At 37.3% G+C, this 25524-nt stretch overlaps 1 protein-coding gene across 1 annotated transcript; it reads right to left on the bottom strand.

The window, feature by feature from the left end:
* Positions 1-14: 14 nt before the first annotated feature.
* Positions 15-9798, bottom strand: aga (aspartylglucosaminidase). The gene is made up of 9 exons (XM_031758878.2): positions 9508-9798; positions 6709-6862; positions 5322-5434; positions 4637-4749; positions 3426-3534; positions 2922-2997; positions 2668-2775; positions 1074-1207; positions 15-209 (listed from the first exon to the last, which is right to left on the bottom strand). Exons 1-9 carry the CDS (start codon positions 9614-9616, stop codon positions 109-111), a joined length of 1017 nt encoding a protein of 338 aa, XP_031614738.1. The 5' UTR covers positions 9617-9798; the 3' UTR covers positions 15-108.
* Between the last annotated feature and the right edge of the window lie 15726 nt (positions 9799-25524).

Here is a 25524-nt window from a genome sequence, read left to right as displayed (position 1 = left end):
AATGCAAAACCATCAACAGTTAAAACAGATTTTATTTTGGAAATAAATCATCATAAAATTTGCATGTATAGTATTAATTCAAAAGATATGCATACAGTTATAAATTATTTAAAAGCAATCAACAGATTTTAGGACTGGTGTGTTTGTCTCGGAGTTTGCTACCATGAAGTGGAACTTGGTTAAGCCGGGGACTTTGTTACAAGCTGCACCTGCAGAGATGAAGGAGAAATTGAAGTACTGCAGGAACACAAACCTTTATAACCCTCTCTCATTAAGACCCCATTTAGTTGTGACATGAAATTCGACTTTTGAATGCATATGCTGTCTAAAATGAGAATTCTTATAACCTGTTAACATCTGTTTATCCAGGTGTCTCATTACATTCAGACCTCATTTTCTCTGGTGCCAAAGTAAGAAGCATGCGTGCAGGTGGTAACGAAAACATTGTGGATGTAGGGTAAATGGATACATTACTTAAAGATGAAAAGGTTGTCTTATTTGAACAAGAAGAGATGAAGGGTGTGCCGCTTTAGCTGGCACTCTAATTTCAGACTTTGTGGTGGTTGACCTCAGAACAAAATAACTTCTAGGGTAGAACAAATTTTGTTGGCGCTGATCAGTCAAGGTAAAAGAAACAGAAGTGAAGACAGCTTCATTTAACTTTAATGTTGCTGTGATCTAGTTAAACCCTTGTACAAAAGATTGCTACAGCAATGCCTGAACTTCATTAAGGCTATTATTTCTCAGTCCCAGAAAGCATTTGCTTGAAAAGTATTAAGTATGCTTTTCAGCATACTTAATGTTAGTGTTTGTTAATGATATTATAGCAGTAAAATATTCTTTTAATGCCATTGGATTGTGGTTACATTTTTAATCTTTAAAATTTTGAATTGTATCTGTTCATTTCAGGCCTAATTTACAAAGGACTGCCTTGTTATCATCTCCCTCTCCAACAAGTTTATGATATAGTTTTAAGTGAATATTACTTTAAAAAGAAATATGTATACATTTGTCAGTTTTTGTGCCAGTACTCTGGGCAAGGAGCTGTACGATTTGTAAACTCCAACACTCACCATAATGCCCTGTTGTGTTAGCACATATGATAGCTCCAAAGAACTCAGAGTAATGCCTCTTGATTCTGGAAATGGCCGACTTGCAGGCTGCTGAGGGATCCACCCCGGCCCTCATCAACTCCACGGCCAAGTAGCTGTTGGCAGGATTACACGGAGCACACATGAGGCAAACTAACAAGTGCTGTCAGGGCCTCCAACCAGGATCATGACAGTGACGCACTTGAAGTCATAACATGCAATAAAAATAATGCAACAACCTGAATAATTACTTAATGGGGGAAAAAAAGGATCCCTGCCTCACTCTATGGTATACAAGAACACAATGCACAAAGTGTACAAAAATTAACATGAGGAGCATTTGTATTAATGTACCATTACTTTTAAATTATTTGCTCCATCCAGACACTGCTGGTGTCATTAACTCCATTAGCCTTAGGTCAATTGTACAAAACAATGAGTGACACACTGCAAATTTCCTATAATTGACCTCGGTGAAAGTATGGGGGGGTTTTAAATGGAAAATTTGCAAGAGCCTTGTTCCTCAGTGAATTATTCTGACAGGACAAGTACAATCCTGCATGTTGTTTTCCAGACTGCATCGAAAGCAAATTAGTTTGTGTAAAAACATAAAAATATATATAGTGCATCCTACATAGGAAAACATCTCATAGTCACTTAAACATTTAGAATTCATGGATAAGCAGTTTAAGAACGATTCCAACACAGAAGGCAACTGTTTCTAAAATGGCCTGCTGCTGCTGCATTTTGACAGCATAGTCCCTGGGCAGAGTCGTAATCAGACATACCAGGTATAAAAACTTGGGCTTTGAAAAGGGCTTTCTTTCACTAGTAACACGGTTCTCTAACCACCCAGCAGTTCCTGGAAGTGAATAATAATCTGATTGAAAATGGGGACCCTTCAGGTTTGGTGTGGTGTGTTGTGCATGCGTGTAGCTGAATGTTAAGCTGGATTCAGCTCAGTATGTGTGCACGCTAAACTATCCTAGATAAATAAAGCTTAAAAAAAAATAACCCTTCTGAGACAAATATATTCTCACAGCCTGGAAACAAACAGTCGCTTTAGTGAAATCTCACTTCAGCTGTGGAATGTACAAATGACAGTTTTGGGGCAACATAGTCACACCTCCACTCTTTATAATACTATTTTTGCACTTGCAGCTTGGGGCTCAAGCCCAAAGTTGGCTGTTTAAAATCAACACACGTCACATATGTCGATATTCTCTTTGAAAAAATAAATAAATAAATCTGTCAAGGAAAAAGCCACCCAACAGTCCTTTTATTTAAATGGTGGCTGGGAAAAAAAATTCACAAAGAAGTTTCAAACCAGGCGAGATGTCCTAAAGAAGTATAAGTACAACAATAGAGTAAGTTCACATTGTTTTCTAGAATAAATATAACACCTATTTTGATCTACTGAAATAATCTATAGAGTGAAAGTAATTCCCTTCCCACCCCCTTAGTTACACTTAAAAATAAACTCCTTTAACATGAGTTATGTTGCTAAGTAGATTCTTTTTTTCCTGACACAAAAGACAAAAAGCTTATTTATTTAATAATAAAATGGTTGTGGTACCTTGGTAGAAAGCGCATCATGACATCTCCATCTCCTGTGGCAGCAGCACCACCGGCTAAGCTGTCTACGTAGGCACCTGCCCCCACTATAGGAGAGTCCCCAACACGACTGCAGGACAGGAAACATGAGCATGTAAATACAGTAGAGTGCCTCATAAAAAGTACACAAAAAATATGCATCTGGATCTAACCCTGAGCTACAACCCTGTATGTAAACTTACACATGGATAAAAAACATTATCATAATGTACATACCCTGGAACCTTGTGAGTTAATCCATTGGTTGATGTACCAGCAGCCGCATGGCCATCACGATCAAGAGCGATCATCCCTGGTGCAAAAAAATAATTGATTCTGAAACACCAGCCACCTCTTCGTAGGTTTAAAAAAAAGGGGGGGCTAGACAAAGTAATTACAAGCTCCCGTGTGAGCTAGTGTCGACACTGATTAAATTTTTCGAGCACACCATGAAATATCCCAGTAGTTCCAAGCACACTGATCAGTAATATATAACTCTAGCTCCAACCCATTAAACTGGGAATTCATGTAGAAGCAATAAGGAATATTTATTTTTGAGTAGTATTTTTTGGACAGAAATACAAATTCAAACTCTAAAAACTCTACAGAAAACCTTCTTTATGTGGCCCATTATACAACTAAACATATTTTCATACCTGTCTGGTTTCAATGAGGTAGTTAAATACTAAATTATAAAATGCCTAAGGAAAGCTGACTCTGTGTCAGCTGGTAAAAACCTACCTATGGTGTCATGGGCATGGATATTAGCATGCCGTGCCCTCTTGCTCTGTTTCCACGTTGCCTTCGGCCTGTATGGTCCACAGGATTTGGACGGATCTGGACTGACATTCTTTCAACAGAAGAGAAAACTGCATCACTGTTTGCATAATGCTATTATCCCGAGACTCAATTACTGTAATGGCACACAAGCTAGACATGCTGATCTGCGAGCACTCTGATTTGCCATGATTTAATTACATAAAACCATCAGCGCTATTGTCACCAAGTGGTTTGGTATTTAATAACATACAGTAGGGAGTCTTCCCTGTCTTTCAGTAGTCAAACATGTCATGGTGAGACACAGACAACCTTTTGGACCACCTCAATCTTCTGGATAGTGTGTCAGCACAGAGAACAAGATGTGGATATCTGTCAGAGCATGGGGGTAGTTTAAGAAAGGGCTCCCTGCCTCTAACTCAAGGAGTCTTGTCTGCTGATATCAGTGAGTCAACTGACTGTATAGAGTGGTGTGAAAAGTTCAGTCTGCTCCTTTGAAGTTACAGGTAAGTGGAATCCCTTTGAGTTGGGTGAACAGCTGTAAAACCTGTGACTTTTGAAAACCCCGAACAACATTTGTGCTTTGGGTGCAGGTTAAATTTAACACGTGGACTAAAAAGTCTGCTCAAAGGTCTTTTAATACAGAATGTTTAACAGAAGCAACTTTACTTCTTTACACTTTGTTCATCATGCCAAAGCTCGAATGTGTTCTCAAATTACCTGTGCATTACTAACAAAGCAAAGTGTGCTATATTCTATTCCAATAAGGTGAATGTAAAACCCTTTAAAACATCCAAGGACCCTTTAGGCTAAGAGCAAGTGATCAGTGTTATCTATTCCTCCACTACTGCCAAGATGAACTTTGAACAGGCACTCCTTGTACTGGGCTGTATAGCTAGTTTAAATTTAATCAGTTGAGCACTGGATACTCTGTAGACAGCTGATTTAGTTTGGAGATTTGGGAAGTTATTGGCGAAATTAACAGGAGCATTCTACAGAAAAGCAACAACTCACTGCTGTAGGGCATCACCTCTACCACAAAAGCTGGCTCTTTTATGAACTACTTTAGTATGCTTGTCAATTGTCCTGTTTAATATCAATCTTTTAGAAGCAGCACGCCTGTAGCCAACACAAGTGAGAAAAACACACAGCCTAAAACACACACACACACGCACCTTTCGATAATTAGGTTGGCAGCTGCCCTTCAGCCACTCTGAGAAAATATTCACAGATTTGTTGGTAGTCAAGTCTTCTGCAATGAAGCCCATGTTTTCAGCAAACACTGAAGCTATAAAGAGAGAAGTAATACTTTCAGGTCAAGTTAGACATTCTGGACCACTCTGACCTTGGGTTATAACAAAAAACAAAGGGTCACAAACAAAGGAGGGACTTGAGGCAATTCCATCTCATTTAAACTTGTAGCCTTGGTTTTTCAAGGTGGACAAGAGGCCAGTGTTCTGAATACAAGTGACCTTACTACTTCCTGAAGAATAAAGGTTTAATAAGGATTATCTGGATTGTTAGGATTTCTCGACATATGGGCTATATTATTTGATTTAAAAAATACTTTTCATTGGGGAAGAAAAAAAGATTCAACACTGGCCTCCAGATTCCTTTAAATGACTTGCAGGCCAGTGTACAGTTCTCACTCTGTGCTAATTTAGTGGAAAAATAAAAATAAAAACTCTCTTATGGTTTGGTATTCTCTTTATGCTCAAGACTTTTTACTGCAGGTCACGAGGTCTACAGATTAAAGATTAAACCGTGTCCGAAATTCTTTGGCTCTAATAAATCTGTATGATGTTGAACAAATAACAAGAATGTGAAAACAATTCCTGCCGACGTAAACCGTAACAATACCTGACTCTCCCACTAGCAATGTGTGTTCAGTGTGCTCCATCACAGCTCGTGCAACTCCAATGGCATTCTTGATTCTTCTCAGGTCTGCAACTGCTCCCACCTCCATTGTATCACTGCTCATAGACAATCCGCAGAAAATAAACATCATTTCTGGTTTACTGGGCACAAACAGTATCTGCAAGTCATATATATCAGTCAGAAACTAGTGTTAGGAATGAGTGCACGCTCCAACAATAGGTGCATGCATCACACACTGCCCTCACACCGCTAACCCCCTGTACCCCTCATAAATAGTTGCCCAGAGATGAACACAAACAATGTTTTTCAGTAGTAAGGGAGTGTATGCACTGACACACCTGGCTTACTTAGCTGTGACTGTAACACACCATTCTTCAGCTAAATCCAAATAGAGAAATGGCTGGAATTTTCTGTTTTCTCTGAGAGTGTGAGTGAATGGAAGCTAATTTTTAAGGTCTGCCCTTTGTGGTGGTAGTGTAATAGGCTGCATTATACTGAAATGTGTTTCTAATATTTATCAAAAGAAACTAAAGCCTCTAGAATTTCCACAGAGCTAACTCCTCCCTGACACAGTATCAAAAATTCAACAATTTTGCAGAGCTGATATTTATTGCCAGACTGGTCTGCTGGATTACATTAAATTTTATGGTTTAGATTCCAGCACTCAGAGGCTACAATACATCTGCTGGTGATACCTACTGGATTTCTTATGCAGCTATATTGGATTGTGTGGAGGAGACTATCCTATCCTTGCAATGTATTCATGACTTTGTAGCCAAAAAATGTCAATTTCCCTGCAAAATAAAAGAAGCACTGTTCCACAGAGAAATAACAAACAGCTTGCCGCTTGGTTTTGTTGCGAGATTACATTTGCTTCCCATAAAACCTTCTGAGTGGGTAAATGTAATATTTTAGGACATAATAATTGTTAAATGTTCAGCTCCTACTGGCACTTTCTGTTTTATTGAAGAACAAGTTATAGGAAAGAACCAGTTAAGGCTCGTAAAAAATAGCAGCAACCCCAAAAAAAAAAATATAATATGCTGAAAACTGTAGGAGCTTAATTAGCATGGTCAAGATCTAAGAAATTCTCTGTTAAATATATGTGATTTCCAGTTAAAAAAAAAAATACAATCAATTCTATACTCATTTAGGCTCAGGCGTTCATTACATACTATTAAATCATAAGATTTGGGGGGAAAAGCTAGACAAATAGGAGCTAGCGGAAAAACGTAACAGTTTTTAAATTGCATTTTTTTAATCTTCTGTTATCAATCTTTATTGCTTAACTATGCTGTTATAGAAGTGGCTTTTCCCCCATGTTAGATTTTTACTAATAATAAAAGCACAGGACATGTCCATGGTTTACCCATTCATGATCAATGCATCCAGCGTGGTCTCCCCAGACTCATCTGGGCTCCCGCCATAGCCTACACTGCCATCACACTGCTCCATTTCACAACGGGCACAGCCTCTTTCCACTGCATCCAACACTGAGCCACCAGACTGCAGGGCACTCCATGCTGCAGACACAATGAATCAATCAGCATGCAATATACTGTACAATGAAACAAATGCTATCCCCATGACAGGAAGCCTCTGCCAGTCACATTTTGCAGTGGTAGGATGGAATCCCTCTGTCTAGCAAATCTGTTTGACAAAAATTTGACAAAGACACTGCTGACAAAGCCTTGAGAGATATCTTGTACATTTGGTAGTCAACCAATGTAGCATTTGGCTGCAAAATTTAACAGAAACACTGTTTTGTTTGGTTATTTTTTTGTTGTAGGGTATAGAACTGAATTGATGGCATCTGCTTGTCAAATTTAAAAATCTATGAGCTAAAGTTTGTCTTAGATGACCAGTACAAAACAGAGGTATTAAACAGAAAACACACTAGCATTTGGTCACTGATCCCCTAAGTGCCCATGGGGGATCAAAATACCAACTGGTAGCCTGCCACCAGCTTGCTTCTAAATTCATTGTGTTCAGCACCACACATATTCTCCCTCTTATCATTTATGACTTATCGCTCTTGAAATTCTATTCTCAAGTTAGTGCTCTTGTCTTGAGATATAATTCTTTTTTTCTTCATATCAAACTCTGCATTACATCCTTTTCTTTTAGAAAATGCTGCTGAATGGAAGAGATTAGCCTGCTATTGTCAGCTGCTTCTGTAAGCCCCCAAAGGAAAAGAGGCCTGCATGGGCGGATCAATAGCCGTGGCTCACAGACTACACCTTTAAATATCTCGCCGCAAAACAGATAGCTGGGTACATTTTTCATTTTCATATCCTCCTTGGGGAAAAGAGGTGATATACATCTGATAAATGAAAGGGCATCCATCTATCAAATAGTGAGATTTTTAGTTAACTTTAATCATCTACAGGTCTGAGCTGTTGCTCAAAATGTTTTGAATACCATTTCTATCATTTTTCATTTTGAGCTGTGCACCTGGTGAAAATCCACTTGACGGATAAGTCCCAAGCAATGCTGAAATATTTTCAGTTTCAATTTGAACATGTCCAATGTATCATCCAGAAGGAAATCAAATTGAGTATGGGCAGACGTGGCAATGGCAGCTAAGAAGCCTAGCGGGTTCTGTCCATTTCGCAGTCCCATCTAAGCCTCTGATGGCCTTACATACTGTATGGATAAGCTCCATGTGAGCCACATGAATACAGCAAACAAACAAATTAGTTCTCCCCTTGGAGAATTTTGTATGTATTTTCTTGCATTATAATGCAACAAAATCATAATGAACACAATGATTCTTGCAAGTGATGACCAATATGTATCCACAGAAAAGCCTACAGTCCTACAGAGCAACATCAAACAGCAAACCTTTGTATTTGAGAACCAATGGCTGTGATTGTCACCAAGTACCACCATGCCTGCTAATTAATACAACATGACTCTACTGACTTTAACAATAAAGTCTGCAGCTAAATAGAATTATAGACATAGTTATTTTTATTTATAATTTATATATATGTCATTTCTGAAAACCAAACTAATACTCTGTGAAAACTGTCATATTAGACTCAACAGGAGTGCAGCTGCTAAATCCAATTTGTCCTTCTATTCTGAGGATCATGAATTACCTTGTGTTTTGTTTGTTTATTTTTATTTTTTGTCTGCAAACCTACATAGCTGTAACTTTAGTGAAATATTGCTCTAAAACCCACAAACTCTCTCTCCCTTTCTGTCTGTTTTCTCACAAACTTCTCCTTTACGTGATCAGGAGTTGAGCAACCAAAACTGGTGCACAAGTACATCTTGTATCCCTGAAGGTTCCAATCGATAATAGATATTATGCATCATGTTGCTTTGCAACCACGTACCAATGGGCTATTTTATATTATTTAAATATCAGGACAAGATCTGATTTACTAAATATTGAATACTTCCAAAGAGAGATGTTTACACTATCAATATAGCATTACATCATTTCACACATTAACTTATGATTGTCAAGGAACTGTATGAATAAATCATTTATTTCTTCTTTACAGCATGCCATTATATGCATTTTTGTCAGATGTATATTGCATGTAAATGTTGCATTATGAACTGAAGGGGGACGGACAGCACCTGGCTAATGAGTGTAGTAGTACCCTTATTTTTTTTTATTTAATTATTTGTTTTTTATAAAAGGGACAGTTGACGTGGCCCCTTAATCGTACATAGACATGAACACATTTCGCCGTATATGAATATTTAATAGCTCATATTTATCATCTCTTATTCATATAAACACCATCTACCCACCTCACCTTTTCTTACTTTTCTCAATGTGATTAAGTATATTAGTTTGCCAAGAGTATAACAGACCAAACAATACAACAGTATGGGTATACACTAGTATGTAAATTATACATGTTTAGGACACTTACAAGTTGGATCTCAAATTGAAAGCGGAAGTATAATACACAGTGCAACAGTGGTATAAATTCACTGGGCTGCAAAACCCTTCGTGACAAATCGGCCACTGATTCTTAAAGCTCAGCCAGAAAACAATCGATCAGTATATTATTTTAGTGTGTGCGTGTGTGTGGATTCTGTTTATCTATTTTAGACCACAGTGTCACGTGACTGGGCTCCAGCCCGAATGAATCTTTCTTTTTTTGTCTAACACAATTCATAGTCGTGTAAAAGATTGGCCTACCTGCAGCCGTTGCATTCTTGAATGGCCAAGTATTGATCACAAGAGGTAACGATGCATGTCCAAGCGGTAAAAGCGACGTTAAAGTGCAAATCAGGAGAAATGTAAACATTTTGTCCTGTCGATGCTTGGATATTACTACAACACTATTATCACTTCATTGCTACAGTCGCGCGGTTAGCATTTACATCCCCATAAGTAAAAAAAAAAAAAAAACACACACACACACACAAGAGCTGCTTGAAAAACACAACTCGTGTGTAATTAATCTCGCGTTTAAACTTCCTTGTTGGGTCACATGCTGAGTGGGTGGGTTTTTTCCATTAAAGGAACAGTCATGAAAAGCTCACGTGAACTGTGTTATCTTATGAATAGTTTTTGTCTTTTTTATTTAAATACTTCGAAGGGGGACAAATATTAACTATAGAAGTAATATTGGCTTGAAACATGAAAGAGAACTTGTAAACCTCTTTTGCGACAGCTTTCACTTGTTAGAAAAACCAGCGTCTAGGAAATAGTTTGCACTGTTTTAAATTTACAGTTTTCTAATATTTAACAAGCTAATGTGCTGCTTACTAGCATAATATTGATTCAGACTGATTAACTTTGTATGTGAGGAAAGCTAATACCTGCTATTGTGCTAATTGCTAGACTAATAACATCCAGTTGTATTCTTGCAGCCACCTGGATTTCTTTGTGACCTGACCTTTTTATTGGCTCTACTCATTATTTGCACCAGTGCGTTCAGACTTGACCGCTTGAAGAGTGTGTCTAAGTATTTGTTGCTTGTGCTTTCAGCCATTGTTGTTGCTTGTGTTAGAAGGTTTAATCTCAGGACAGTCTGTTTGTGCTTGGCAAATGTCAGCAAGCTGACAAAGCTGCCCCATAGAGCTCCCCTTGTTGCCGGCTATTTTCTCAGGCCATTTTCAGCTTTGCCTGCTGTGTTGCTGCAGTTATCTTGACACATATTCAGTTTGTTAGATGTAGGGTATACAATATACATTTGTTGCAGGACTTCTATGGTTGTCTCTCAGTTTGCTCATTGTTGGTGTTAGATAGCCTTCTGTTATCTCTATCAAGCTGCTGCATCTGCCCATGTGTATAGTTTTTTCCACACATGCAGAAAAGGTGTCTCTTGGGGTTCAATTTGATGCTTGTTGCCATCATACTATTGATCTTAGTATTATACCCTAAAAAACTAACAAGATTGTGTGGCTGAAGATATGCACTCTGGTGACACTTTCATTGCAGGCTCTGCTCTCATTACACCTCTCCTGTCAGGAGAGGAAATGACTGAAGTTATACAAAATAAGAAGCTGTACACACTAAGTACTACAACATAAAATGCCACCGACATCAAGTCAGCTCAACTACAAGACTGATAAAAAGGTCCAGAAAGTGTCCAGACCTGTTTTTTTTTTACAGTCTTGCTATTGTTGTAGACATGTAATTACAAGTAGATAAAAATGAGAGATGTGAGAACCTCCAGGAAAATAAGCCATATCAACAGCACACTATCAAGAACTTTTTTTCATGGGGCTGAAGCTTATCTCAGCTGTCATCTGTCCTAGGGTGAGAGACGGGGTACATCCTGAAAGGGTTGCCAATTACAGAGCTGACACAGAGAGACAGACAAGCATTCATGTTCACATTCTGACCTACTGCCAATTTTGAATCACTAATTAACCTAAAATGCTTGTCTTTGCACTGTTGGAGGAAGTGGGAGTACCTGGAGAGAACACACATAACCTGGAGAGAAAGCTGAGAGCTGGCTGGTGAATTCGAAACTAGGACGTTCTTGCTTTGAGGCATATCATTATGGTGTTACAAAGTTAATCATATATATACTCCACTCACCCTGTGGGCAGTCTTTGTTTGTCCTTCAAGCTCAGGAACTTGAGGGTCCTATGCAGCAACTTATCTGTTTCTAGAACTGCCCTCATCTGGACAGAGATCAAAGATGTCATTTCTGAAATCTGCTGGAGCCATTCGTCCAGTTTGGGAGTCACATCTCCAAGTGTTACAGTTACTACAGGGACCACTGTTGCCTTTACCTCCCACATTTTCTGTTGCTCTTCTCTCAGTCCTTGGTATTTCTCAAGCTTTCTTCCTGATGTTGTTGTTATCACTTGATGTACCTACATCTACCACTATGACTTTTTTTCTCTGCTTGTCCACCATTAGTATATAGTTGGTTAGCAATCACAAGTTTATCCGCCTTTATCTGGAAGTGCCACAGGATTTTAGCTTCATCATTCATGATTGTACCCCATTTTGACCTTGGATCTCCAGGCCATACTCGGCAGAGATGTTCCTGTTTACTATGCCAGACGTTATGGCATCCCATGTATGGCTTGCCTGGTACCATCAGGTACCTCAGACACATCTCCACACAGCCTGCATCTGGGGTCTTGAATGGTGTGATGGACCCCAACCTCTATTGATCTTAGAGCTTGTTCCTCTGCTGCCATGATTAGTGCCTCTGTGCTTTATTTCAGCCTAGTTATATATTCTCTAGTGCAGACACATAAAAAAGAGGTGACTTCCTTCATTAGTTATAAGAACTTTGAAAAGTTTCTGCTGTCTGAATATAAAGTGACTACATGGGAACTACTCTATGGGTATATTGGATTCGGGAACTCGGAGCTTGCCAAACAACATTTTAAGGAGCATGTACAAAAATGAGGATGACAAAAGATAATATGGTTAAAAAGTCCAGCAAGATCCTCCAGCAATAGGCGCTGCTCATCAGCTGAATAATAATACTATCGTGAAACATGGTGGTGACAGCCTAATTCAATGGAGCTGATTCAGTGGAGACAGGGAGACTCATCAGAACAGATGGAGGGATACAGAAAAAGACCTTTAGTGGCCGAGTACTCCCAGACTCATATCATATAGAACATTCTGTCAGGAGTCCCAGAGATGCCAGCTCATGGATGTATCCTGTCCACTCTGACAGAGCTTGAAAGGATCAGCCTGAAAGAATAGATAAACTGCCCAAATCCGGGTGTGGAAAGACTTTCCAAAGGATACTCAAACCTTCTCCTTCCAAAAGGGGTGCTGACAAAGTACTTAGCTTTGAAACGAAAAAATAAATTAAAAAATAATTATTATTTTCAAAAAAATCTAAAATACACACAAAAAATGGGTTACTGCAATGGTTTATATCCATTTGTCACTTTAAAGTGAAGAGTCACTGAATGTTAAAGCAAAGGTTTTCTGAGTGATCACTTTTATCATATGATAAAGTATTATCATTGTAATGTGACCCCTGTCTAAGTGTCCTAGGGAACTGGGGATACTGAATGATTCAATGACTATATGCAAATCATATGAATTACATGTTGTGGACTTTGTGGTGAGAGCTTTGGAGTTCTGGGCATTTTTAGAATCAGTGCTAGCATTTATAATAGCTCTGCTGATAGCATCTAACCACCCAAAACTTAACTAAGACACCTAGTATTACCTAGTTTCTTATTTTGTCAACTTTGTCCGTATTTTCACTTTGATGTATGTATGTTTAAGTATGGACTGATGGGAAAAATAGGCATTCTATGAACTGAAAATTAAATCAAGACCGAAACAGTGGGCATAAAACATCAACGTGTGAATATTTCAGAATCCACTGTAGCTGTTTTGCAGTTCAGAGGTTGGATCCTTCAAAGGATGCACTCGGTCTTTCAGACATGAAATCCATTCTAAGCCTGCACTTTTTTTTTTTTTTTTTTTTTTAAACAAAATAGTCCAGCCATAGACCAGAACTAATTGTACATTCACCCAATCCCTAAAAAATATGAACAAATATCTAATTGTTGAGAAGAACATTTACTGTTCTTCCACAGCCAAAGTCATGCTACGCTGTTAGTGTTTTTGATTTTGCCTAAGACAGACATAAATCATCTTGCTAGAACATAAAAATATTGTTCTGAAAGTACTGAAACACACATTTTTTGTATTACAGAAAAAAAAATCACATGTAAGATTGTAAAATCCTCGTATTCCCTGGACGATACTGTTCATAAAAATCAATGAAAAGATTGTTTCACACAGCTCGCTCATGCCTGCTCAATGGAGACATTATTGGCCTATTGCAGAAGAACCAAATGATGAATGTAAACCTTTGGATTTTCATTACAAGTCACTCATCAAACTAAAATTCCCTTGGAGAATACGCTTGGCATTAAGTCATCAGATGAGTATTATCTTCAGTCATTTTAGCACATAAATCTATCCCAGTGTTCCATTAGTTTTTTCCTTTTCTTCTTCAATTTACCTCCTGGTAAGAAGCATTTGATTGTGACAGAGTGAAGGAAGCTGTCTGTGGTGAGAAGTTTTGGCATACTCTTCAAGTCATACCATATGGTACTACGTTGACACTACGTGCCTCACGCTGGGATTTTCTTTGAAGTTCCTTGAATAACATCCCTGCAGAGGAGGCAAAGTGTCCCTCAAAACAGAAAACTTGATAGAATTGGATCCTCTCATTTTGAATCAAACAAGAACAAAGCACGGGCCAGGCGAAGAAACTAACAATGTAGTCTAACCTTGAGACGTGGACGCCAACAGCATGCCCTCTTTTACATTATTCATATGAAAAATACAATTTTCACTTATATTTTATTCATTGGTTTCCCTTAAACAATCAGAAGTCCTAGTGTGATTTGACAGGTATCTGATGGAGAGAAAATGGATAAGAGGGAAAGAGTATTATTACTTCCACCTGTGTTATTGATCCAAATTAAACAACAGTACCTATAAGAATCTCTTTTGACTAATAACTTCATCAATCACCTATGCCTTTTCAACTTGTTTCTTAATGTTCTTTATAACATCCTCAGAGGGCATAAACCATGTCAGAATAGGTAAGTGCAATCTTAAAAGCTGCATATATGTATAACCAAGACACTGCAATGTTGTAACGCATGACGAACCACATCTGCTATAACCGACAGTTGCTGACAGTCTTTAGTAGTGATATGCAGAAGGTGTTTTAAAATAGAGCGCAGGTGATACTGATTTGAAGGCAATATCAAATACAGTACATTTTGCTATAAATTCTACTTTCATGAAACACCTTTCAGTTTTTGACAGGGATAAACTGGTGATGATTCCACTTCATTATCTAAGAATTTAGTGCATGGTTGCTGTGTATAGGACTGTACTGAATTGAGAAGTGTTCCTAATATTTTACAACACTCCACTTTCTGTTTCATAAACAGTTTTTTGGTTGGCAAGATATGTGAAAGAAATAGTTAATAAGTGACCAAAACATACATTTTGAATCTCTGTGCTGCAGCGTCTCATGAAATAGCAGAATAACAGAGATTCCTTTAGGCTGTATTTTAAGAGCAGATATGAAGCAGACTGGTTAGATTATCAAAAAATTGGCATCTGTAAATCAAAGATAGCAAAGTGCTATCTGTAATAATGTGGTGCCCTTTAAATGTGCATATCCTTATTGGATATGTTGATTCTGAAGAATGCCCAGTAACCATGTTCACTTGAGGGATTATCATCCCAGTTAAATTATTTTTGTCAGATTTTTTAGTAAAAACAAGAAAGAACAAATTTTATTGATCCTGTTACTCAAAAAAATGCCAAACAAAAACAAACCTACTGAAATAAAGGTTGTTTGTTTTTCTTATTCGTGAATGACAGCTTAGGTTACGAGTTCTTTTTTAGGGTGTCTTGAACAAATGCTTTGAAGATTTGTCCAAAACCCTGCCTTTGTAACACAGTTGCCAATGGAAAAGTTCTGATCGTAGAATTGCCAGTTTTGTTAAAAGATAAGTTGACTTTCAAAGGGCTAAAATGGGGTAAAATGCCAGTAAGGTAAGCTGCGATACCAGCTGCCAAACACAAAAACAAATATATATATATTCCACGGCTGGCACAGGACACAGGATGGGCTATTCCTTTGAACAGATCTGTCTTCAGAGAAAACACAACCTAAGTCTCTCATCCAACATCAGTTAAAATACTTCCGCCATAAAAGTTTTTTTTCATTAAGTTACAAAAAAAAGTTAGGAGGTTTATCCAGCTTTTGCACCTTAAAGCATAGCCAAGAAATTCCAATTACCCAGCTAAGCTAGCTGCAAATTTATTTGACACATACCCTCTTTATTAAGTTTAGTGACCAACTGCTATGCTTTGAACAACTGTTGGGATTACTGCTACTTATAACCTCTGAATGAAATGTGGATGACAAAAAATAAATAAATAATGATAACAATAATAATAAAGTGTATAAATTTATAATTAAAATGTTTAATTAAATCATTAATATACAGTATTTTAGTTGCATATGGCATATACTACATATATTGTATATACTATTGTAAACACACATAGTTTTTACATTTTCTTTTTAATTTTCTCTCATAAAAATAATATTTATTAAAATAAAGCTGAACCTACATGACTACATAAATGCAAATTTCAAAAAAGGAAAGAAATTTAGCCTAAACAGGTAATGTAAAGCAAAAAATTTTAATTCTCAGAGTACAAACGTCAATGTCAGAAACTATATTTTACCATATCTCTGAACTGAAAGGTGTAACGAAAGAGCCCCCCCCCCAGCACTTACTTTGTCATTCCTCCCATGTTTTCATGCAGCTTTAAAAAATAAATAATACAAACATTTACATTGCGCTTTACTGTACGTCAAATCCCTCCTGTCAATGCACTATCGAGGTTTAAATATTATGCACATATGTTAAGAAAAGCCAATGTCATTCAATAACAAGCCCTCATTTGCATAATTTTTTATTTTATTTTATTTTTTTACTTTGAGTCATGTCAGCTCTTCAGATCATGTTAGCAAATCTGCATAGTCAGTCAGCCATCTACAGAAGCTTCAGGAGCTTAGATACAGCTGTATTATTTGTGATTGAATGTTTGAATCTTGTGCAAACTAGGATCTGAGGCCATTCAATGTTTGCTTTTTCATTTAGCTGAAGCTTGCTGAACAGACTGTCAGACATGCCGGATTAAAGATACCGTAAATCCATGCATGCACTTCTAACTAACAGATGGAAGCAGGAAGACAGTGCCCAGTTAGGTGTCATGTATACTGTCCTGCTTCTCCAGTGGGAATATAAGGAAGCTTCATTGTGAAGAATCCAGTGTGGACCACTTATATTATTCCAGTTTTTCCTCAGCTCAAGACAGTGCCTCTCTTCCCTGCATTTTAGACAGAATTTTGTTAACATTTAGTCCTCAAAACATAGTCCAGCCTTACTTTTTCTCCTAAATCTATTCATGGACAAATGGCTAATTGATGTTTTATTTCTATTGATGGCTCAAGGCAATATAAGAAAATGTATTTTCCAAAAGTTCCACCTGGTCAGTATGTATAAGCATCTTGCAGTGCAGTCTAGTATATGTAATAAAGCATAACATACTCCCTTTGGTGTGCTGCAGTTTTATGATAAATGATACAATAAGTTGCAGTTTGTTTGCTGAATTTATGAGAGATAGCAACAGGAAGTTAAGCATTACTCTCATTTATTTCTCATTTCGTCTAAAGGACATTCATCTCTCAGGAGTCCATTTGAATAAAGTTGAACAAGGATGCCCCCCAAGTACATCAATGTAAAAAATTGAACTCTGGGTTGAAGTTAGAAAAAATACATTAAAAGTATCTTGCAAAGTTACATCTGGGACAAGGCTCCTTAATTTTGTTACATAGATTTCTGTGCTGCTATTTCCATTTATCGAAATCACTCTTCACTTCTTCTTTTGTAGTCAACAGTGATATATTTTTAAACACCTGAGTAATGGTTTTAGAGTCATTGCACATACTGCACATTTATTAAAGTCACTCTGCTGGGAAGGGAAATTGCTGTTTAGACAAAGGGAAGTGGCAGAGGAGTGCTCATCAGTAGCTTTAGTGATCCAGCTAAGTCAATCACAATGTAATTGTGCCTGTGATCCAGTGGATGGGGCTGAAGCATTAACCACACAGTGCAATTCTGCTATTCTGTTTATGACACAGTATGTGTAATAATAAAGCTTCAGTGTTGCACTCGCATGATGAGGCCGAAAACCACTTTAAATCTGATTCACAAGTGGCTAAGGTCTAGTTGACAGCCTACTGATGTGTCTGAATTGTTTGAATGAAACTAAAACATCTATAAATACATAATACAAAAAGAAAATGAGGTGGATGTGGGACTGTTCCCCTGAAAATAGTGTTGCCACATAGAAAATTCTGAGGTTTTTCCAGTACATTGGATCCAACTGCTGCATAAACCTGATCCCTAAACATCTTCCAAAGTTGTTTTAAAGAGGGTTTGTGATGTCTTTAGTGGAAAAATGTCTTGGTAAATGTATCACAAAACCACAGGTATTACTCTGGAGATTTAAATTCCTGTTCACGCATAAGAGAGCAAGAAGAGGCACTTTTTCCAGCACTGGAAGGGGCTCATCTATGTTTTCTTCCCCTCTCTCTCTCTCTCTGTCTCTCTATTCCCTGCTGCCTGAAACATCCTGATAAGACACACTAGTATCTGGGGAGGAGTAACCCTATCACACTGAGGTGGGATTCAAATTGTTTGATCGAATGACTGATTTACGTTTTTATTTTTATTTATCTATTTTACTTTTTAGCTTCCTGATGTTGCCATGGGTCACCCAGTCTTCAAAGTGGTGAAGTTGCTGCAGTTACACATTTTCTGCCAGGGTACTGGGGAAATGATCGAAGTACAACAGTTCATAGTAAAATAAGGGAACCTAAACTGTTGCCAGCAACCAGTGTAAATGCCATACATATTCATAAATTAGACTCATTTGCATTGTTGTTGTTATTGGTGTATTTTGAAAGGGAAATCCTTTTTGTATATTTATTAGTACCTCAAAAAGTAGTAACTTGAGTGATCTAGTGTGTGTTTGTTAGGTTCTCAGAGGATATTCTATATTTTTCTATTACTGTTTTGGGGGACAAATAACATAAACCTTTTAGCATATTTTTAATTGAACCGAACATCTTTTGGGGTGTGTTTTCAGACTTTTTAACTTGGAGTCATTTGTGGATCTCACATCACATTCACTGTCTTCTATAAAATGATATAAAGGTTACACTGAGAAATTTTCCCCAGCAAAGTAACGTTTTTTTTGACAAACAGACAGTACACAAGCTTTACATTTTTACAAAGCAGCTAAGCTTTGTGGTTTTAGTCAGGGACTATTTTAAGTAACACTTCTGATTAGCTTAATGAAAGTAAACAGTTATGACAAAATACACTGCAAAGGGAACACATGGCTTTACAGATGCTAGCTTTATTTATAGCACATTAGAGAAACTTTATGTGGCCTGTTAGTTTTGGTTTTAATTAATGGCGAATGTACCACGATGCTTTGTATAATACAGAATAAGGACGGAATACTTTCCCCTGAGATACTATTACAAGAATTTCAAGTGTGTAATCTTCACATGCTCGAGTCAAAGGGAAGGGTGAATGCTTATTCACCAGTGGGATGTTACTATTTCCCAGCCTCGCATTCTGACAATAAACTCTTGCAGTCTGCTTGCAGTCTTTTAAATAACCATTTTTGATGGAGAAACTCGATAAGAGCAACATATCCATTTTTTTCTTTATGTTTGATGAGTTTGGGGTCAAGGGCCTTTGTCAGTCACTTTCTATCTGTGTTGTTCTGCACTAAAGAAGTAACACTTGGAAGCCCTCAGTCACTGGCTCACAGAGGGAATACAACCTCCCGCCAGGGATTGAGCCGACTACCTTATTAATTAGCCTTTGCAGCTTTAGGCCAACCTGCTAACCCATTTAATGAGTAAATAATTGCTTCTTAGGTCTTATGTCATCATGTCTTTTATTAATATGGGAAGTTATCTCAAAATTACTCTTGAACCCTCGGAGTGCCAAAACAAATTTGGAGCAGAGGAGAATTTGGCCCAAAGATCCATCTTTAGGCTATAAATCTTGGAGGATTTGTCCCAAAATAAGATAAATTCCTATTTGATTCCTTAAGGATTTTAGGAATTGTCTAAAGACTTCTTGACAGGGGATTGTTATCAAATAATTGGAAAAGTACATCCAATTTAAATATCTTTCTAGAACTTGTACAAACAGACAAATGAAACTTTGGGCTCCCTTACACTAGTTCACTGTTATTCCTTTTACCTTACCATGTTTTGCATTATCTTTGTAGAAGGCTTAGCGGTATTTTGCTAAGCTATTCCTGTGTGATTTACAAATCAATAACTTGTCTTGGCCTCTTGGTCTACAGCTGACTTGTCATTGATATGTTGTGAATCATTTAAGATTTTTACGATGTCGATATCTTTAGAAGTCTTTCGTCTAACGTGTGCTTGTTTATGTCTCCCCACCAGTTCATTCTGGAGTCTATGAGGTGTCCTTCAGTGTCAATATATCAATATATTGGGACAGTGTAGGTTTTACTTCTGAGGAAATATAAAATCTATTTTGTTCAGAATGACTAAAATGAGTAACTATCAACAGCTTACCTAGAGTATGAGTAGTACAATTATAATTACTATGTAATAAAAGGTAGTAACACATATTATGAGTCTTACTAGTTGTGCACAGTAAGCAAACAAATACACTAAACACCAGTTAATCGGCAGATAAAAATAGAAATTGGACTTTGCTTCTACTCTGCTGCTCTGATTACGTGACCTCTTTGCTCTAAATAAAAAATGGGTAAAAGGCCTGGGCATCAATCAGTTTCAGTCCCTTCCTGCTGTATAAAATCTTTACTTCATTTAGCTGGTAAAGTAATGACCATCAGTGGGTTTGTAAATAACCTACTTAGAGAAAATTATACTAGAAAATGAGCTAATTAGCAAGAACAATGCTTGCACTGGCAGTTTAAAACCATCTAATCCTTGTCCTCTATAGCTTTAATGCCTGTCTTTTAGTACTTCAGGGTGCAGTCTCTAACACTGTAAAGGTTAAGGAATCATTCTTTTGCTGTTTGTGCTTGACTAGGGATGCAAAAACTTATGCGTATGCTCATCGCACACAGCTGTTTATATTTACTAACAATGCTAGATAAAAAGAGCAAACAATTCTGTGCATGTCACACATGAGCAGACAATATGCAACATCATCTGCTCATCTTATTTAGTTTGATGCATTTCAGATGTTTATAGTGATTAACAAAGAACACTTCCTACCAGGAGAAGAATCTTGTAATATGTAAAAGATGTAAAAAATCTTGTACATAGTGCTTATTTACTTAAATAAATCTGAGTGTTTTAGATTTTGGAATTTTGTCAAAACATCTGGCAAAAAATTGATGTCCCTATTCAAATGCATTTGCTGATTGTTACATGGCAAAGTGACAGTGCCTTTTTGTGGCTTGTTGTCATTTTGAACTAAAAGAAAGCACTTTATGCATAACAGCAATTTAGGTGAGGAAGTTTTGTTTTCCAATGCACAAAAATGTAGTTTTTATGGAGTTCTATATTTTTATCTCCATAGAGATTGCACAAGTAGCGACGGTAATTCAATAGGAAGGCTTTCTCTAAGCTACAGTGTGTGTAGAAACATTTTTTTACTACTATTCACACTGATGGCTAACAGGCATGACAACAGCTCCTTTTTAACTGGCTGGTTATGAAGCACTTTGTCAAGACTGTTGACAACTTAGACTAGAAATTGTGCAACAGAGGAATGCAAGTGTCAATCTAGCTGTTGCAATGTAGACAAGCAGCACTGAGTCAAGATCTGCTCCTAAAGAGTGAAGATCTGACCTGTCCCAACAAGTGTGCGTACAAAATAGTATGTGTGTTTTCAATTTTCTGCACATATTCACAACTGTTTTGATGCTTAAGTAATTAATTTTATGCATTAATTTATATTTTTTTATGAAGCATCTCTGATCCAGTCCTCACCTGACTGTTTCTCTGTTGTCAAGCATATTTATCCCATAATCACTGATTATTGTTTTAATTATTATTATTAATTAACATAATCAGTTAAATGTTGCTACTTCTTTATATAAAGTCAATGTCATTTATCATTGTTGATAAATGTATAAAGATATATAAGAAAATTCAGCCAAGTAGAGGGACCAGTAATATGAAAATAGCTTACCAGGTTCTACCCAAAATCAACAAAAGCAAACTTTTAAATCTCCCCAACAAATACATTTATAATTTTTTGTTAGTGACATGAGAATGACTTCTCACTTCATAAAAAATATATATACTGGGATGGGTTTGTTTTTTTTTTTTTTTTTTTAACAAATTATACTCTAAAACAAAATGAATAAAACATTATCCATCATTTGCAGTCCTTGTATGTACTTTATATATAGTATTTGGAGCTGAATTATCAAGGTCAGTCATTGTGTGATTCTCCTCTTTTTGTTCCAAAAGTGGTTACTTTAAATAAACACTTAACTGAAAATTATTCAAATCAACAACCTTAAGCTTGAAATGCTCCACATTAAGTATAACGTCACTATGACAATTCCCTGAGGTTAAAAAGTAGAGAAAATTGGCCTTTGCTGTAGTGAGTTCAGCCTTTTGGACATTTTGCTGAGCAGATTATGTTATCTTCTTAGGCAACATAATGTCTCAAATGTTGTGTTTCTGGGTGATTTTGCACTTCATGGTGTTTTTTAATACACTTGAGATGTAAAATTATTTAGGGCCAAGTAATCAAATCAGTCTTCTGACCACTGACCACTGTTTCCACTGGTTCCTAAGAGCACATTTCAATTGAACTTAATTAGAATGAATGTAGTAGGAATTATTTGGACAATTGAAACAAATAACCAATCTGGGCACCACAATTGAATTGTTTTGTTGGCAATAGAGCTTCCAATCAGGGTTGAACACCTCTCCTCTCCCTGCTGACTTCAGATACCAAAAGACAATGTTCACTCATTTACTTAGTAAAGATTTTTTTTTTTTTAGCCACGCTGATTTCCAAATTCAATTTAAGGGCAATTTCTTGCCAAGCAAAAGAAAAGGTCCTCTGGAGTACTGAAAGTATTGTAGTCCCCCGTTTGGATCATTGTTTTCTTTCGGCTTGGAGAGAGAATTATTGATTTGGATTCAAATGAAGCTGTTGTGAAGGTGAGAGGTCCATTTGTCGAAACTCGCTGGCGTGCGTCTCTGCAGATAATGAGGAAGCATAATGAAGCATGTTAACTCTGTGTTCTGTCGTCATCAAAATTGTCAGCGGCAGCACTTTGATTGGCACCTGTCGCAGAATCAATGGAATTGACTAACATTTATGCCTCGCCATCTGTTTCATTGTCGTGCAGTATGGGTTCTTGAATCAGTGGGAACAAGCAATGATAATTCCTTTCCTCTGACAGTTTCGTGGCATATTTTGCAGTGGAGGGTTGTGTCCTTTTGAGATCCACACAGAGGAAATAATGCATAATGTCACGTTGTTGAGATCGCAGGAAATCACATGGGTATTTCATATCTCCGTGTGTGCTATATTCACGCACTCAGCAGGCGTGCTCTCCCATCCACATGCCAAATGTAGAATCTGTGGTTAAATCACAATAAATTCAGTTAGGCTAATGAGCCTTGGCATACTGTATAGGTATAACAGGAGGTATAAATGAGAAAGATGTGGTATACGGATGAAATAGCCGAGTTTTTCCTCCCATGTGGGCACGTCCCTTAGATCTTTAATTAGGGCAAGTAAAGACAGAAAAATGTAATCAATCCTCTCACCTCTGGGGTTTCCGTAGTGGGATTATCCAATAATGTATATCCACAAGGGACAGTATTTTCATCAATATTCTATTTAACAAAGACATGTTTTATCAAAGACATGAATAAAGGTCTAAATAAATAACAGTTCTAGACAACATCAGAACTAAAAGTTTGTAAAATGTAATCACAATGCTAACATATTTAATGGCTGTGGAAAAGATTATTTTATTACATGATATGGATCAACCGAAGTTAATTCGGATTTGTGATTTTTGGGAAGCAACGCTGAAATTGTTAGAAAACCACTTGCTGTGTATAAGGATACAGCAAGGTTGTGTTATAGTCCTAATTAATGCGTGCAGAGGTTTGAAGCTTCAATTTATGCCACAAGACATTTGGGATAACTTTAATTTATGGAGTACAGAGAGAACTTGTGCTCTGACACAAGCAGCAGGGGGTCTTTGAAAGCAGGCGGCATTTTGCTGTGGAAGGGCTTTGAACATCACTCCCTAAAGCAGGACAGGAATCAAAAGCAAAGGCTAATGTGCCTTATGCACCACAGTGTTCCAGATCCAAAATTGTCTCAAACTCTTCATTATTTAATACAAATCCTTGTTGGGTTAGGTGCATGTCTGACATATTAACAGACAGCTTGTCAGGGTTTTCCACTCCTCTAGATTTGCACGACTTTGGCGGCAAACCTAAATTTAGCTATTAAGCTGGAATGTGTTGCTGTTGTGCTGTTTATAGCTCGGTGCTGTTTGACCCTCTGCTACCCCCTGCAGAGCAACAAAGATGTTGTTGTTCTTGTCAGATGCGCACAGCAGCTAATTAGAGAGAGACTAAGTTTGGAGAGAACCAATACCACTGCCATAGGTAGTTTAATGGGGGGAAAATGTGTTCGCTTTCACTAGACATCTAAGCAATATGCACTTCATAGAATTTTCACAAATGTAAACCAAAGAAACTGATATGTGAGTCAAAGCATGTGTGACAGAACTCCCCGTGAAGTTAAAGTAACTTCACTGAGATCAAGCATGTGATGCTGAGCTACTGATGTCAATGCTAATGAGAGCTCCCATCGTAGGAGAAACATCTCAAAGGACGAACATTTGGTTTACACATGTAAACGCTTGCTTAACTCAACAGTTAGACTACATCTCCGGTAATTGTATGGAAACAAGATGTCACATAGCACACATACATTACACGTGGATGTTTAATTTTGACACCACAGGGATTTCACAGAGTGTTATTAATGTTGGCGAATGCTAATCAGCTGCCTAGGAACCTATTATTTAGATGTAATAACAAGACTTTTTTGTCTTTATCTCATGATAACAAGCCCCAATCTTTTTTTTAATCTCTTGATCCTGCTCCACCATTTTGCAAACAGCTGTGTAGGATGTTCCACTTCTTTTGGTATTAAGGTGAAGTGGTCATCTAACCCTCCAAACAGAGTGTAGAAGGGCTTTTAGAGGGCTAGTTCACTCAACATTCTCCAAGAACAGGACGCCCTACCATAGTGTAGAAAACCCAGGAGCAGGGCAGATTACAGGGCCAAGGGGCAGAATTAGGTCAAAGACACAGTTTGACAGTGAAAAAGCAAACTTCTGATGGCATCTACTATTATCCCCATGGTTTGTAATGGAGGGAAACAAAGTGAATAGCAGTGGAAATAAAACTGCAGGAAAAACCTATGATCTGTGAAATTCCAAATGTAGCCTTCTGAGGTGCAGCTGGTAACTGTTTTTATCTTGATGATCCTGAGGAGTTAAATAACCTTCATTAAGCCTTTTTCACGTCTACCAGAGCTGAATACAACTCAAAGTTACTCACACTGCACTTTCCCCTGCAATAAAATCAGTTCCTTACTTAAAAGAAAACATTCTGTAGTTTGTATTAGTGCATTTCAGTTCTGTCTGGATGGGTTGAAAATACGTTTGGATGAAATTAGTATAAAATTGGCCACCTCCGGTGTCTGGCAACCCTGTCTTTAGTGTTCATTGTCTTTTGATTTGTATTGTTTGACGAAAACAAACAAACCGAACACGTATAGTCTGCAGTCTAATGTCTAATGCATATGAAGTCATTTAAGGTCTGAGTATTATTATTAATCAGACCAGATTATTATTCAAATTCTTAAACTTAAATAGCAATTTAATCATATGTATCATTTATAGGACATTGGTGAGCAGGTAATTTTGCCACTAAGTTAGTTAATGTGTTCTTTTTTTGTTCTTGCTAATAGTAGATTCATATCCTATTTTACAATTTAAATGTTTTTCCATACAAATTAGAGAGTTATACTGGTTAATCTTTCACTGAAATTAGGTGCTAAGAACTGGCAC

This window comes from Oreochromis aureus, linkage group 2 (genome assembly GCF_013358895.1).
Source record: "Oreochromis aureus strain Israel breed Guangdong linkage group 2, ZZ_aureus, whole genome shotgun sequence".
Lineage (NCBI taxonomy): Eukaryota > Metazoa > Chordata > Actinopteri > Cichliformes > Cichlidae > Oreochromis > Oreochromis aureus.
The sequence above is the reverse complement of the archived record's forward strand: the minus strand, read 5'-3'. Positions and strand labels throughout refer to the sequence as shown.

Coding starts and splice junctions, on each gene's coding strand:
- aga (XM_031758878.2), bottom strand. CDS start 9,616: ATGTTTACATTTCTCCTGATTTGCACTTTAACGTCGCTTTTACCGCTT. Junction 6,863..9,507: donor CAAGAATGCAACGGCTGCAG/GTAGGCCAATCT, acceptor TTGTGTCTGCAG/CATGGAGTGCCCTGCAGTCT. Junction 2,998..3,425: donor CCATGCCCATGACACCATAG/GTAGGTTTTTAC, acceptor TTTTTGCACCAG/GGATGATCGCTCTTGATCGT.